The sequence below is a fragment of the Solanum dulcamara genome, chromosome 10 (assembly GCF_947179165.1).
Source record: "Solanum dulcamara chromosome 10, daSolDulc1.2, whole genome shotgun sequence".
Lineage (NCBI taxonomy): Eukaryota > Viridiplantae > Streptophyta > Magnoliopsida > Solanales > Solanaceae > Solanum > Solanum dulcamara.
In genome coordinates this window covers 69827693-69840441 of record NC_077246.1, presented here as the reverse complement: position 1 = coordinate 69840441, position 12749 = coordinate 69827693, and the positions used below count along the sequence as shown (strand labels likewise).

General features: G+C 36.0%; 3 protein-coding genes across 3 annotated transcripts; 2 read left to right on the top strand and 1 right to left on the bottom strand.

Moving 5' to 3' along the window:
- The first annotated feature begins 2129 nt into the window (after nt 1-2129).
- Nucleotides 2130-3520, top strand: LOC129869925 (LRR receptor-like serine/threonine-protein kinase EFR). The gene is made up of 2 exons (XM_055944492.1): nt 2130-3400; nt 3481-3520. Exons 1-2 carry the CDS (start codon nt 2130-2132, stop codon nt 3518-3520), a joined length of 1311 nt encoding a protein of 436 aa, XP_055800467.1.
- On the top strand, nt 3424-5796 carry LOC129871256 (receptor kinase-like protein Xa21). The gene is made up of 2 exons (XM_055946162.1): nt 3424-5160; nt 5282-5796. Exons 1-2 carry the CDS (start codon nt 3567-3569, stop codon nt 5626-5628), a joined length of 1941 nt encoding a protein of 646 aa, XP_055802137.1. The 5' UTR covers nt 3424-3566; the 3' UTR covers nt 5629-5796.
- Nucleotides 5797-6173: 377 nt separating this feature from the next.
- Nucleotides 6174-12749, bottom strand: LOC129870163 (alpha-glucosidase). The gene is made up of 5 exons (XM_055944801.1): nt 12483-12749; nt 10685-11394; nt 9832-10062; nt 8540-9186; nt 6174-7198 (listed from the first exon to the last, which is right to left on the bottom strand). Exons 1-5 carry the CDS (start codon nt 12728-12730, stop codon nt 6341-6343), a joined length of 2694 nt encoding a protein of 897 aa, XP_055800776.1. The 5' UTR covers nt 12731-12749; the 3' UTR covers nt 6174-6340.

Below are 12749 nucleotides of genomic sequence, written 5' to 3'. Positions count from 1 at the left end.
AGTTAGCTAATAGTCTTCTAAATTGATGTTAATGAGTTAGTGCATTGTGTTGTGATGTTAGACTATTCTTGTGGTACCACTTCAATTGGTATTTTTCAAGAAAAGCGTCTGAGATAAAAAAAATCAGTGTTTCACTAAGATTTTGAATAACGGTTTATATGTAAGAAAAAAGTTAAAGTCACAAGGGGACTCTTAAATTGTTCGTATCTTTCATTTTGACACTTTATTTAAGATTTGTTCCTATTGAACACTTACATTATTCGAAAAGTGACCTATTATACACTCATTGCAAATTGGCATTGGTTGAGTTAAGAATTCATTTAAGCAAGAATTAAGGGTGTATTCGATATAGGGAAAAAACATTTCTCAACTTTTCCATATCTAGTTGGTCAACTTTATGGTGTTTTTGTCGGTCAACAACTATGCCTCAGTACCAAATACGTTTGAGGATATTTTGATCGATGTTCTACTTAAAATATCGACTCCCATTGACTTGGCTCTTAACAATAGAAAGAAAATAGATAGCAATGTTAATTTCTTCTTTCTATTATGAGTTAGCTGACTTTTATTCCACTAGTATTTGGGACGTGCGTTGCACGTTTATCTTCAAATATTAATATAAAATTTATATTTTTAATGATACTTGAATTTTCTCTGTGCTATAAAATAAAAATCAAAACATATAAAAAAAATAGAGAAAAACCTATAAAATCAAACAACAAAAATTGGTTAGGTAGTTAAAGTGTAAAATGAGTTACATTTTGATATTATTAGGTACAAACATATAGATTCATCTGGAACCCCCGAAAGATTATATAGAAGCAAGGATCCTTGGCAATGATTTTTGAGGTTCTTCATCACAGAGATTAAACCTATTATAATTATTTGACAAAAATAAAGAAGCACAATAAAAGAATAATTACTCTTCTGTAGAAGTGAATTGGCATAGGCCAATTTTGAGATGTACTTGCAATACATAATGTCACAAATTATGGCCAAAACGTTTCCAAACATAAAGTGATCTACATAGAGTAGCATAATATACTACATCAATTCAATTTGAACTGTTTGATTGTATTAATAAGTAATAAAAAAATCTCTACTGTGGCCAGAATTCAGTGTCTCTATTCTCACTGGACAATTACATTACAAGATAGTGCATAAAAAAATATACGAAAAAAGAATATATAATTTCATAAACATTTACAGAAAATAACCAAATAAAATGAACATACCTTTGTAGAAATCTTCAACTTGTCTCTACTATTTCTTCTAATGAGGAGCCAGGAAGAGGTTATACATATGGTAGATTGATTATGCCATTTATAATAAGTTGATTAGTGAGGAAAATTTAAGATAACAACTAAGATGATTCATTATCTAGCTAAATTGGTAACGGAAGAAAATCAAAAAAAATTCAGTTTATTATTCTTTCATTGTTTAACCAATAATTACATTAACTGAAATAACATTCAATGTTGAAATTAAAATGCAGCTTAAATTTACTATTTAATAATAATAATAATAATATATATATATATATATATATATATATATATATTAATGGTATTATTGTAATAACTCAAGTTTATAGGGGTATTTTGGTATTTCAACTTTTTTTGTTCCCACTTTTAGTAATATATGATTTGTCAAACACAACCCAAGTAGTGTCGTGTTGTGGTTCAATGATTAGGATTTCTTTGCTTTTAATCAGAAGTTTCAGGTTTAAATTCTGGATATGAAGAAAACCTCGTTGGGTACACTGCCCCCAAAATAGGTCCTGCGATCCGCAAATTTAGATTAATCGGGTTCTAATGAGCATAATGAATCCAAGTGGGAAAACAAAAAAAAATCCAAGTAGTGTGAACTATCAAGGGTAGTGGTCAGATTCTTTTTTCCTTTTGCTTCTTGTTTTCCCATTGAGTTGATTCTGGACCATATAAATATTGTTTTCCCATTGACCTGATTCTGGACCATACAAAAATATACTCTTTTTCTTCTTTCTTAATAATGCAAGTTGACAGGCTTTACTCAATCAATTTCCTTACATAAATTCATCTGTGTTCTTGTGTTGTTGTCTTTTTTTTTTTCTCTTGATAGCATTGTGTTTTCAGTGCATTAGTAACAGCATGGAGAAACACATTTTCTTATTGATACTTGTCTTCCTAGTTCAATTTCACTCTAGTTACTCAAATGAGACTGACCAACAATCTCTGTTAGCTTTTCAAAATCTTATCACAAATGATCCTAGTCATTTTTTGGCCAATAATTGGACCAAAAATACTTCATTTTGCTCTTGGTTTGGTGTCACTTGCAGTCCAAAAAGGCAAAGGGTAGTAGCCTTAACTCTTCCTAATTTGCAACTTCAAGGCACAATTTCGCCGTATTTGGCGAATTTGTCCTTTCTCATAGAGCTAAATCTCGAGAACAACAACTTCCATGGTGACATCCCTTATGGCATTGGCCAATTGCCTCGTTTGCGAGTGATTGATATTCAGAACAATCAGCTCCAAGGAAGTATACCGATAAGTCTATTCCAAAATAGGAGAGTTCAAATCATTTCATTAGCTTTCAATAAACTCAGTGGTGAAATGTGGAAAGGTACATGGTATGTACCAGAACTCAGAGTCTTAAATCTCAGGAATAATACACTAATAGGTATAATCCCTCCTTCTATTGGAAATGCCACAAAATTGATGAACATCAGTCTGAATGGTAATAGAATCAACGGTAACATACCAAAGGAGATCGGTAATCTAAGCCAACTTGTTGAGTTGTCCTTGTCGCGTAATCAATTAACAGGTTCTATTCCCTCAACATTGTTTAATGTCTCCTCCCTTCTCGTCGTGTCTCTGGCATTCAATAGCCTTTCTGGTCCTCTCTTGCTTGATGATCAACGTAATATTCTTTCATCGAATCTTGAGCATTTAGGTGTATCATACAATCAAATCTCTGGACACATTCCTTCCAACATCTGCCAACTCAATGCTCTCAAAGTTTTGTCCATATCTTTCAACAACATAACTGGAGAAATACCGAGAAATATTGATTGTTTAGCCAAGCTCGAAGAGTTTTATACTGGTTATAATCTAATAAATGGGACAATTCCTACTTCATTAGGCAATATTTCCACTCTGCAAAAACTTCATTGTGGAAACAATCGTATGGTAGGGGAACTTCCTCCGGAATTAGGGAAGCTATCAAATTTAAACCAAATCGATTTCAAAGAAAATTATAATCTTATAGGTGAAATTCCAAATGCTATTTTCAACATATCTTCTTTGGAATTCATTGATCTCAGTTTCAACTCTCTCTCTGGTAGAATTTCAAATCTTCTTCATCTTCCAAACCTTATACAACTTCTCTTGTCAAACAATAAGCTCGAAGGTGAAATTCCTCGGTACATCACAAATGCTACCAAGCTTGAGCTATTGGAACTATCAGAAAACCTTCTCACAGGCAGTATTCCTAATAATTTAGGAAATCTTCGCGAGCTGCAAGAACTGTTCCTACATCATAATCAACTTACTGAGTTGGGATTCTTCGATTCTTTGGTGAAATGTAGGATGTTGAGATATTTACAAGTGGGATCGAATCCGTTGAATGGTGTTTTACCAAGTAGTATTGGAAATCTTTCATCTACTGTTGAATATTTTCATGTTGGAAATGCACAAATCAGTGGATTCATTCCCACTAGTACAGGCAATATGAGTGGTCTTACAACTCTAGTTTTTCAAGATAACAATTTGACGGGAAATATTCCTCGTGAAATTGGTAATCTTAAACAACTCCAAGGTCTATTTCTAATTAACAATAAACTACAGGGGGATATTACAGAGGTAGTATGTGATTTATCGAATTTGGTTCGATTAGTTCTGTCTGAAAATGAGCTCTCTGGGGTGATTCCGGAATGTCTAGGGAGTCTTAGCATGCTACAACAACTTTTTTTGGGTTCTAACAAGTTTGAAGGAAAGCTTCCTTTAAGCATTTGGAAGATGAGTAGTCTTCTCTATGCAAACATGTCGCGAAATTCTATAGAGGGAGAAGTTCCATCAGATATCGGAGAACTTAAAGCTATTGTAGCAATCGATATTTCTGGTAACCACTTTTCTGGGATGATACCAAGTAATTTGGGGGAACTTCAAAACTTGAAGTTACTTTCCTTATCGAACAATTCGTTTTCAGGCCCAATTCCATCATCCTTTTCAAACTTGATAAGCTTGGAAGTCTTGGATTTGTCTTTGAATGACTTGTCAGGTACTATTCCCAAGTCTTTCGAAAAGCTCTTGTACCTTCAAAGCATCAATGTCTCGTTTAATGAATTAGAAGGTGAAATACCTAGTGGTGGTGTGTTTGCAAATTCCACTCTGCGATCATTTCTTGGGAACAAAGGTCTATGTGGAAGGCACAAATTGGAGGTTCCTGCTTGTGCCATCACTACTCCTGAACAACAACAATCAAAATCGAAGAAGCTTGTGCTAAAAATTGTCATTCCGGTGGTTATTTCATTCTTTCTGATATTCTTATTGGTTGTTTCAATTTGGATAATGAAACGAAAGAAGAAAGATAAGTCCAAAGATGTTGAGAAGGTTCCGGAGATAAGGACTTATCAATTGATTTCTTATCATGAGATTCAACGAGCAACAAATAATTTTGATGGATCCAATATAATTGGCGTGGGAAGTTCTGGCTCTGTGTACAAAGGCACATTACCTAGTGGAATTGTGATTGCAATAAAGGTTCTGAATTTGCAAAATGAGGAAGTATGCAAAAGGTTTGATACTGAATGTGAAGTGATAAGAAATGTTAGACACAAAAATCTTGTTTCGGTGATCAGTACGTGTTCTAGTGAACACATAAGAGCCTTCGTTCTGCAATATATGCCCAACGGAAGTCTTGATAATTGGTTGTACAAAGAAGATCGCCACTTAAACCTTCTTCAAAGAGTCACCATAATGCTTGATGTAGCCATGGCGATTGAATATCTACATCATGGTATTGACACACCAATAGTTCATTGTGACCTAAAGCCAGCCAACGTTCTTTTGGATGAAGATATGGTGGCGCATGTTGGTGATTTTGGCATCTCAAAGATTTTAGCTGTAAGCATGTCCATGGCACATACAAAGACGTTGGGCACTCTTGGATATATTGCACCAGGTATACTAGTTTCTTTCTATTTCTGTTATATATCGAAGACCTTTTTTTTTTATTTTCACCAAAATCATAACTATTGTTATATCAGATGAGTAATACTTTTTTTCATTTTCGTTGTTTTAAGAATATGGCTCGGAGGGAATAGTGTCCACTCGTGGTGATGTTTACAGTTATGGCATCATGTTGATGGAGGTTTTGGCGAAAAGAAGGCCAACAGGTGAAGAGATATTCAATGAAAATCTTGGCTTGAGGGAGTGGATAACGCGAGCATTTCCAAGCACTATGATGGAAGTTGTGGACACCGATATTTTTCTTGAGGAAGAAAAAATCACTTCCAAAAGTGAACTCTGCATAATTTCCATGATAGAACTGGCTTTAGATTGCACAAAGGCAATGGCGGAATCAAGAATAACCATGAAAGATGTAGTCAAGAGGCTCAACAAAATTAAGAACACATTTTTGGAAACATAGAAGTTGATTAGAATCTCTTTTGATGTTTTTTTCCTGATAAGCTGCAAGTTAGTACTCCTTCCATTTTAATCTATTTGTCCTACTTTCCTTTTTAGTCCATTTAAAAAAGAATGTCTTTATTATGTTTTGGCAACTCTTTAATTTCAACTTTTCATGTGATATGTTTAATACCAGAAGATTAAAGGGCATTATTACTCTTCTATTTACAACGATATCATTATTCTTCCACATCATATACCTAATTTATGATGCTTTAATAGAGTTTTGATCATCATGTTCAAGATCCTAATACATTAACGTTTGAATAATTATATTTTTAGATATGTTACTACTAAGAGATGCATCTAATATATGAGTAGACTTATTTTTCAAAGCCACGTGGCATTATTTTAATTAAAAACAAGTTAAATGATTTTTTTAAAATAATTTGGTAAATAGGTTTCGTCAGCAAAAAAGGCAAATGTGCTCTATTTGTTAGACGGTGAGGGTATATGAACTCTCTCCAAATTATAGACTTATAGCTCTAACTTCTAAAAAGGCAAATATTTGACAAACAATAATGCAACTAGTATATTTATTATAACACGGCAATAACCTTTGCAACAATGTATCCAATATAGTCCCGCAAGTGGAGTCGTAGAAAGGTGGGGTTTGATGGGTGTACACAGACCTTACCCCTACCTTTATAGGATAAAGAAGTTGTTTCCGATAATTATTTTTCAAGTGTTAGCTCAATAGTGAATTCTTTTCCAATAAGAACTGATAAGTCTGTCATCTCCAAAACACCAGATGCACTTCTATCAATTTTTGTTTTAATTTTAGAAGTCAAATTATATGCACTTATTTTACTCACCCTTTTTTTCAGTCCAAGAAAAGTCACTTTGTGTATACTCCAATTCTTACTCAAAGCAAAATCTTCATTCATAACCTTTGATCTTAGGTATAACTTCTTATTCACAACATTAGTGTGAAATTTCACTAGGCTCCATTTTCCTCCCTCTCCTCCCATTTCAACGTCTTCGCCATCGTCCAAGAATACTTCCCCTGAACTATTTCCCCTGTTGTTGATGGCGACAACAAGTTCAAACGGAGTATCACGGGCTTCCCTTGTTGTCATTGCTTCTCCTTGCATCACCACAATGTTTCCCTCTCGGAGATGCACGTTGATATGATCAGGAGGCGCATCTAGACTGATGTAGTTACCGGACTTCATGTTCACGTAGTTTGAATAGTTGAAGAGGTTGAACCAAGTACCAGATGGAAAATATGCGTTTACTGAAACTGCTCCAGATGTCAGTACTGGTGATATCATTAACCCCTTACCGATGAGAAACTGAGTGTCGATGGTGTAAGTGTTTGTGTCCTCGGGAAATGAAAAGAAGAGAGGACGCGCTATTGGGACACCTTTGGTATGTGCCTCGAACATTAACGTGTAGAAGTATGGTAACAGCCTATACCGTAGTCCGAGTACCTTACTGGCTGTTGCAGCTACTGAATCCCAGATATATAGCTCTTGATGGATACTAAACTTCTCAGAGTGATCCCTTGCAAAGGGATAAAATGCACCTAGCTACATTCGACAAGATGTTGATTATAAGATATCAGAAAAGTATCATAATTCGATTTGAATTTTGAATTGAATAGAAAATTATAATTTCGTTTTCATAGAGCACAGCCTGCGTTGCCCTGAATAGAACATAGAATGACAATAGAATAATAAAAGAGAAGAAAGACGGATATTATAGATATCTCCACGTGACATGTTTAAGTCATACAGACCTTCTTTTCTAATGCACTTTCACAATTGTATTCTACTCAAAAATCCGTAAACAAAGTCTCTAATTAACATATGGACTTCATCTTCTGTATGAGTATTTTAAGGAAAGCATTACAACCAACCTATTGCAAAGCATTGTTCATTAACTTGATAACACTACAACAACAACATACACAGTGTAATCTCACAAATAGGGTAGACTGTGGAGGGTAGTGTGTATGCAGTGGGAGGTAGAGAGGTTATTTTTGATAGACCTTGGCTCAGCGGGAGTTCGGAAAAAAAAACAATGGGAGTGAAGAAACCAAGATAAAGTACTAAATAAAGCATGACAGAGCATACTATAAAAGGAAAGTAACTACAACAAAATAATACGATAATCCAAGTGCAAGAACATTAAATAAACAGAAATAGAATAACAAGAAACTACAAGACTAATACTGCGAGTACTGTTAGCAGCCTGGACCAATGGTGCACTCATAATTCTAAGGTCATGGGTGCCAAAGGCGGATCTAGGATTTATATTTAATGAGGTAAGGATTCTTGGTTTTGTACAGTAACCACAAGTTGATATGCAATAATAAACGACCATATAACGAGTATCGATATTCAATAGATCACCCAGTTTAGCTTAGACATATAATAAAACCAGGCACTTCTAACTAGTTGTGCCTTCTCTGATTCAATCATGGGGCTAATTTGTTCGGCCAAACGATCTTTTTGTTCTTTAATCGTGGACAATTCAAGTTGCTCCAAGGCGTAGCAAAGAGTTTGAACGAAGATTTCCAGATGAACGAGGTAGGGTATTAGTATATACAACAACAACAACGTACCTTGTGTAATCCCACACGTGGGGTCTGGAGAGGGTAGAGTGTACGCACACCTTACCCCTACCCTTGGAGGTAGAGAGGCTATTTCCAGTAGACCCTCGGCTCAAGGATAGGGTATTCGTATATCTGATACAGAATTTAGAACAGGATCGCCCTCCCAATTCGATGTTTTTTCATTTAAGTTTCACATTTAAATAGTAAAAGAAGAACCATCATATAGGCCACTTTTGAACTTCTGGACCGAAATCATCAACTTTCAATGTATAGATGGAGCAAAGTACTTCTTTAAAGACAAAAGAACTGGTACCTGAATCCAACGGCGACATAATTCTTCAGTGGTATTTCTACCAAAGCCACATATATCAGCTCCAACCATGGGAATACCAAACAATCCAGAACTCAAAATGCTAGGAATACTATAAGCCAAGTCATCCCATGTGGCTGCATTGTCTCCGGTCCAATGTGCCGTGTACTTGCCAGCACCCACAAAGGTAGATCTGCTAAGTATAAACGGCCTTTTACCAGTAACATCGATTAAAGCCGCATTGGTCGTTTTAGCTTCCAGGAATCCATAGAGGTTATGAACATTGTACTCTAAGGCATTCCCGAAATGTACTGATGTTGCTGGGACAGTCTTCTCATTTATTGGACGTAAGCTTCCGGAGTTATTGATCTTATAAGGAGGGTTGTCAAGGGTAGAAGACGGGCTCGGAGGAGAAGAAATGAAGTTAGATAACTCGTTCATGTCAAGCCAGATACCATCGACGGGGAGAAGTTCATGGAAAATCTTGATTTCATTACTCCAGAAGACTCTGCCTCGGGGATTCATGAAATCAGGATAGTAGACTTTTCCAGGCCAAACTTCACCAAGATAAGGGACACCATCGCGTTTGATGAAAACATCTGCTTGCATCCCTCTCTTGTATGTCGCATATGAGCTATTTATGCTGATCCCTGTGAACAAATCATTGAGATCATAAAAGAAACAAGACTAGTGCTTTGATTAAGTCATTTAACCCAAGGGAAAAGGGGCAAATATACTCCTCAAGTTTGGGATTTAGAGGGCATATACCCTTCGTTAGTGGTGCATATATACCCTTGCCGTCTAACAAATGATGCATATATACCCTCAATGTCTAACAAATGGTGCATATTTACCCTTTTCACTATTTGTTCGACGGCAGGGGTATATATGCACTGCTTTATTAACGAAGTGTGCATCCACTCTAAATCGCAAAGTTAAGGGGCATTTTCCTTTGAGCTGGGAGGGCTCTAGTCAGACTTTGGGGAAAGATAGAGAGCTCTCTAGGCTCTCCTGATCAAATTGAGAGTTCGTCGAGCTACACCGGGGGCAAAATCTTTTCCCCACTAAGACGTGCATCTTTATGGCTATATCGTGGATATATATGCCCCCTTTCCCTTAACCCAATATGTTCGCAATTTCTCAACTTCTACATCAACTTTAGCATAAATATCAACAAAAAAAGAGCAGCTCGAAAAGAAGGGGTGCGATGTAGGTAGCTTACCTGACCCTAATTCCACAGACGTATAAATATCAACAGAAGCAAGAAATTGAATATGTTATAACTCATAACTCACCTGGATCCAATATAAGAACAAATTTCTGGCCATTGTGATGAAGTGTATCGACAAATTTCTTCATCTGGTCAAGTGGGAAGTTAATAGGATCAAGCGTAAAATCCTTATAACCATCCATATGATCAATATCTGTCCACATGACCTCAAGAGGGATCTGGGCCTTTGCATAGCCAGCAACCACATTCCTAACTTCAGTAATGTCTTTATAACCATAACGGCATTGGTGAAATCCTGTCGCCAACAATTTGCAATAGCTTGGATGAAAACAATGTGTGCATCTATCTTTCTCAAATCATACATGTATATATTGTAGAAAGAAAACTCAATCCTCATATTCACAACTAGCAAAATCCCTACACATCCCATTATGAGTACTGAAAATGGTAGGGTCACGAAATGTTATATAACCAAGCTCTGCACTAACGAGTACTTGACACAACAAGAAATTGTGAACATTTATAAGTACTCTTTCATTTCAATTTGTTTGTTTGCTTTTGACTGGGCATAGTATTTTAAGAAAGTAAAAAAGACTATTGAATCTTGTGGTCTTAAACTAAAGATATGTAGAATGTACCAGAATGCATTGTAATCTTGTAGTCTTAAACATGTCATCTAGAAAGTTAGAGCTAAAGAGTTGCCAAAAAGGAAGAAACAGACTGAAAAGGAAAGTAAGACAAACAAATTGAAACGGAGGGAGTAATATTTTAACATCATGAAGAAGCACGTGAATCAAACAATTTGAGGAAATTAAGTGGGAAGTACTATACACAATTCAAAAGTTAAGGTCATATGAAATTAGTAAGCAGAATAAACACTATGAAACAATAGGAAATTCGCTAGTATAATTACGCACCAAAAGACCAGTATGGCATGGGCGCTGGGCGGCCAATGAGCTCTGTGTACTGCTCCATGACCAACTCTGGCACAGGACCAGCAAAGAAGTACAAGTCAATGACCCCTCCAATCAACTTGTAGGTAATTCTGTCACCAGCATATACAATGTCCATGCCATTGCTATTGAACAGCAAGACTCCGTGACTAGTCCCCGCACCAGGATGAGACCTGACATCCATGTAAAAAGGGTGGGAACCATACAAGTTGAGATCAACGTTGGCACTACCAATATCAGCATTCCAAAGAGTCAATGTCTGATTATGCTTGAGCTTAAAATTTCTCTTGGTATGCTCCCCGAGGCCATAGATAGATGACCTATTGGCTGGCAATGAAGAGGACAGTTGAAGGTACTGATCCTTGAAGATAAGGAACGTGTCCGGAGAGTCATTTTCAGGTGTGGTGTCAAAAAGAACATCACCTGAGGAGCGACGCATGATAGTAAAGCCAAAAGGGGTGGTGTTGTAGAGAGTAAAACTAAGGTCTGAAACGGTGTCTGTATGGAAGTAATGTGTGTCTTCTGAAAATGAAAGTGAGGTAGAAGAACGTTTTTCCAAGAGGGAGCTTCGGGGGGGTGAATGAGTTTCGCGGGGGATAAATTCTTGAGGAACTTCCCATCTTTCACTATCAGCATCCGTGATTCTGACTCTTAAACGATCTTTTGTCTCAAAGCTGCAGAATCCATCAACATGTAAAACAAGAAAAGGCTGATCAGTCCATTTATAAACAACTTCCTAATCAAATTAAAAAGATCGTTTGACACTATAAAAGAGGAGTTTGTTGTTCAAATGGTCTCTCAACTATTTTATGTAGTAAGCAACAACAACATACCCAGTGTAATCCCACAAGTGGGGTCTGGGAGGGTGGTGTGAACACAGTCTTACCCCCTGCTCTTACCTTGTGAAGGTAGAGAGATTGTTTCCAATTGACCCTCGAGAATCAAGTATCGTAAGGAAATATAGTAGTGAAGAAGACATGATAAAAATAAAGAAGAAGAGAACAATCGCAACAACAAACAATGCGATAACTGAAGCAAAGGAAACAACAGATAATAAAATCAAAGAATAAGATATCAACCGAGTAATAATAACAATATTGATAGGGGAAACTAGACAACGCTTGCCTACTAACCTTTTTTCCTAATCCTCGACCTCCATATCCTCCTATGTACGTATTATAGTCATCTTCTTTTATGACTTTTCTGTAGTCATTTCCCATCAAAATCCATGATTTTTTCCATATTGTACATTCTCATATCCATAAACCGTTTCAATTTGTTTGTCTTACCTTTTCTTTTTAACTCAATTTCAAAAAGAATGCCCCTTTTCTTTTTGGTTAATTTCAACTATCCACGTGGCACATCTGAAATCACAACAGTAAAGGGTATTTTGGTACTTTAGCATCACAAGATTGAAAAAATTTCTTACTTTCTAAACTATGTCAAGTCGAAACTAGACAACAACAACAACATACCCAACCCACTAAAATCCCACAAGTGGGGTCTGGGGAGGTAGCACGTAGGCATACCTTATCACTAACTCGTTGAGATAAATAGACAGACAAATTAAAGAGGGAGTATATTTCTTCACAAAACTTCAATATTTTCATGATGAAATGCATATTCAACACAACTTCAAATTCCAAATACCCCTTTTTCAAATTATCTTCAAATATCACTAAATTCATATCCAAATGTCAACTTAAAAATTGATAAAATTTCAATAAATAAGTATGTAATGTAAAAGAAATCAGTTACAAACCAAGCAGTAAGGGTGAGATTTTGAATGTCAGTTCCAAAAACAGAGGAACTTGTGATGAGTTGAAGATGAGAAGTCAACGTCCTTCCAGAAGAGTCAACGCTTACTGATCTAACAATATATCCATATCCAACTTGTTCAGATTTTGTTATAAGTGCTAATGATGGAGCCAAAAAAATGAAGAAAAAGAGAAAATATTTAGAGAGAATAATACTAATAGTACAAGATTTATCAGTAGTGCATTTGTTCATTGTGATGAAGAGAGAATAT

Coding starts and splice junctions, on each gene's coding strand:
- LOC129870163 (XM_055944801.1), bottom strand. CDS start 12,730: ATGAACAAATGCACTACTGATAAATCTTGTACTATTAGTATTATTCTC. Junction 9,187..9,831: donor TGTTCTTATATTGGATCCAG/GTGAGTTATGAG, acceptor ATTTGTTCACAG/GGATCAGCATAAATAGCTCA. Junction 7,199..8,539: donor TATGTCGCCGTTGGATTCAG/GTACCAGTTCTT, acceptor TGTCGAATGTAG/CTAGGTGCATTTTATCCCTT.
- LOC129869925 (XM_055944492.1), top strand. CDS start 2,130: ATGGAGAAACACATTTTCTTATTGATACTTGTCTTCCTAGTTCAATTT. Junction 3,401..3,480: donor CTCGAAGGTGAAATTCCTCG/GTACATCACAAA, acceptor CTAATAATTTAG/GAAATCTTCGCGAGCTGCAA.
- LOC129871256 (XM_055946162.1), top strand. CDS start 3,567: ATGTTGAGATATTTACAAGTGGGATCGAATCCGTTGAATGGTGTTTTA. Junction 5,161..5,281: donor TCTTGGATATATTGCACCAG/GTATACTAGTTT, acceptor CGTTGTTTTAAG/AATATGGCTCGGAGGGAATA.